General features: G+C 31.4%; 1 protein-coding gene across 1 annotated transcript; it reads right to left on the reverse strand.

Annotated features, from left to right (window-relative positions):
- On the reverse strand, window positions 1–1,576 carry LOC124833125 (glucan endo-1,3-beta-glucosidase-like). Its single transcript, XM_047307513.2, has 2 exons — window positions 1,430–1,576; window positions 1–1,108 (listed from the first exon to the last, which is right to left on the reverse strand). Exons 1-2 carry the CDS (start codon window positions 1,503–1,505, stop codon window positions 156–158), a joined length of 1,029 nt encoding a protein of 342 aa, XP_047163469.2. The 5' UTR covers window positions 1,506–1,576; the 3' UTR covers window positions 1–155.
- Between the last annotated feature and the right edge of the window lie 1,172 nt (window positions 1,577–2,748).

Consider the following 2,748-nt stretch of genomic DNA (forward strand, 5'->3'; position numbering starts at 1 on the left):
TATGCCAATGGATAAGAAACGTTTTATTGAAAACAAACTCTGCTAATAGATGGGTACTAATTCCAATTGACATAAAGCTCCATACATAAACCTGCCTCATCTAGGACAGTTGTGGAATCATAGCCCTTATTTCTTATAAACTTTGCTTCTATTAACTAATTCAAATTAATAGGATATTTGAGCTGCTTAGTAGTTGGATTGAAGAGCCCCCAAAATTTTTCAAATTCTTGATTCGGCTTCAGATTTTCATCAAACATGGCAAACACATATGTTTCAATAGGTTTACCAAGCCTCTTTGGGGTTCCATTTTTGACATGCTGAACCAAGTTTGTGTTGTGTGTTCTAGCATTGGCAAGTGAAGCTGCAGTCCCACCAGAAGAGGGCCATCCACTCTCAGACACAACTATGTTCACTGAGCCTCCCCCTACTTTCTCCAATGCAGAATAAACAGCATCCACCGATGCATCAAAAAGGTTTCTATAACCAAGTGAACCATCATTCACCACCACCGAAGGAGAGGTGAAAAGTGCATAATCAAGACTAATGTCAGTAGGGTTGTTAATGTAACTGAAATAAGTGTAAACATTAACCAATAATGGGGAGTTATTGTTCACTAGAAATTTGATGACACCATCAAGATATGCAGCTCTATAATTAGACTTGAAGGAGCCTTTTGATGGAGGAAATGATTCTGCCAAGGCACCAGTCTCAATGGAAGTGGAAACTTTTATCTGGTTTCCGAGGCCTGCTGCAGAAATGGCTCTCTGAATGTTTTGCATTGCAGGCACCACAAACTGTGCAGATGAATCTTCAGGCTTCACTTCATTTCCCACTGCAATGTATCTGAATCTGACATTGGCATAGTTTTTTATGTTGTCTTGCACCCATTTGTTTGCATTGTCTTGGCTAGCTGCTAGATTTTGAAGCTTATCCTTTGGGATGTCTAACAGTAACTGAATAGTGGAACCTCTCAAAGCTTCAAGAACTTGTGGATTTGGATCGTAGATTCTCATCCTGCGTATGTTGTGTTGATTGTATAGTGCCACAACTTCACTGGGAGATGGCAAGTTGTTGCCAACTCTTCCATAACATACTCCAGATTGTGCTTCTGAGTCAGATTCAAATTAAGACTTATATAATGCCATTGATATTATATGTACATATAATTGATATTGCTTCAATTATTATCTTGCAAACACTCTATTATCTAGTTTCCACCAATAATATCTTATTCAACGTAAAAGTAAATGTTCATGCTAGATAACATACCAATAAATATTTAGCTTCTTTGAAATTTGACATCATAGTTATTAAATATTTAAAAAAAATAACAAGTGACACCACCCATATGTTGTTGTGATCCTACTTCCATTCATCAATGCATGGAAAGTGTAAAAGAAATAGTGAGTGTTGAAAGAGAGGGTGATACCTGTTATGAGTGAATTAGTGAATAGAAGCATAAAGAGAATGAGTGTATAAGTGATGGAAGAGTGAGACGGAGCCATATCTGATGAGAATAATGTTATAAGGAAGAAGAAAGAGAAGAGGGAATTGCAATTTAGGCTTCAAAAATAGGTTGTTTATATAGAGAAAGAAGTTTCGTTGGTAAGTTGGAGGATTGGATTTTTGTTCTGCATTTTCTATGGCGTCAATCTGGATGACGGGTCAAGCATTGCATCATTCACCAAGTAGCTTCAATAACAACAAAAAACAGCTTATTACACTGAATCAGGATTATATCTCACATGGTGGTTACCCAGCAACTTGTTCATGCTCTTCACACTCACCTTCCTTCTCTTCTCACTGTTAATAATATCTAAGAACAATAATGATAAATCTCCAACACAATAATTTTGTTATGAGAATAGTCTCAACAAAGTCATTAAATATCATTATAAATTTTGATATATTAGCTATCCTAAAAATTTATCCATTATTTGTTATCGTATTAAAATTTATTAAAAATAAAAAATACAAAGTATGGAAAGTACAATTTCCATGATAACATATTTGAAGAAATATAGACAAATTATATATTATAAAAAAAATCTAAATAAATGTAATGAAAAAAAGGACAAATATAGTTAGTAATGTAATGAATGAGTATAAATGGCACATGAATATGTTTTTGTAAATATTGTCGGTATCAAAATGAAACTATTTCTATTTTTCTAATTATTTTTGTCTTAAATTACAAAAACATTTTTAGTTTATTAGATAATTTAGAAATTTTATATTAACTTTTTTCTTAATAATTTATTTATAAAATATACATTTAGTCATTTATATTCTTTATATAATTATTTAATTTTTATCCTATTATTATTTGGTATTAAATAAAAGAAATTTGGTATTTTTTAACATTGAATACTTGATAATTTTTTTATATTGTGATTTTTATTTTTTATAAAAAATTGATTAATATTTGGGATAAAGAAAGTCATTGTCCCACTCATCATTCATGAATATGATTAAAAATGAGAGGGAATCTTTAGAAGCTGACAAAAGAAAACTAGGGTGTTTCCTAGCAAGGAGTTAACAAATGCACAAAAGACCAAAATGATAAGCAAGTAGATTGACACAATTAATAAAATGATAATTTTAAGATTTAAAATATTAACATTTTGAATACTGAAGGGTAAAAACAGATAAACTGTGTAGACATATAAGAATCTTCATTATATATATGTCCATAGGTCCATATGTGTCGAACTTTTATTACGCTAATAAAAATGTTTACTATAATTC

This window comes from Vigna umbellata, chromosome 5 (assembly GCF_029865625.1).
Source record: "Vigna umbellata cultivar VRB3 chromosome 5, Vumbellata_1.0, whole genome shotgun sequence".
Taxonomy (NCBI): Eukaryota; Viridiplantae; Streptophyta; class Magnoliopsida; order Fabales; family Fabaceae; genus Vigna; species Vigna umbellata.

What these genes read in the sequence shown, in the direction of transcription:
- LOC124833125 (XM_047307513.2), bottom strand. Translation starts at nt 1,505, where the DNA reads ATGGCTCCGTCTCACTCTTCCATCACTTATACACTCATTCTCTTTATG. An exon ending in CACTAATTCACTCATAACAG is followed by an intron (nt 1,109 to 1,429) that starts GTATCACCCTCT and finishes AATCTGACTCAG; the next exon opens with AAGCACAATCTGGAGTATGT.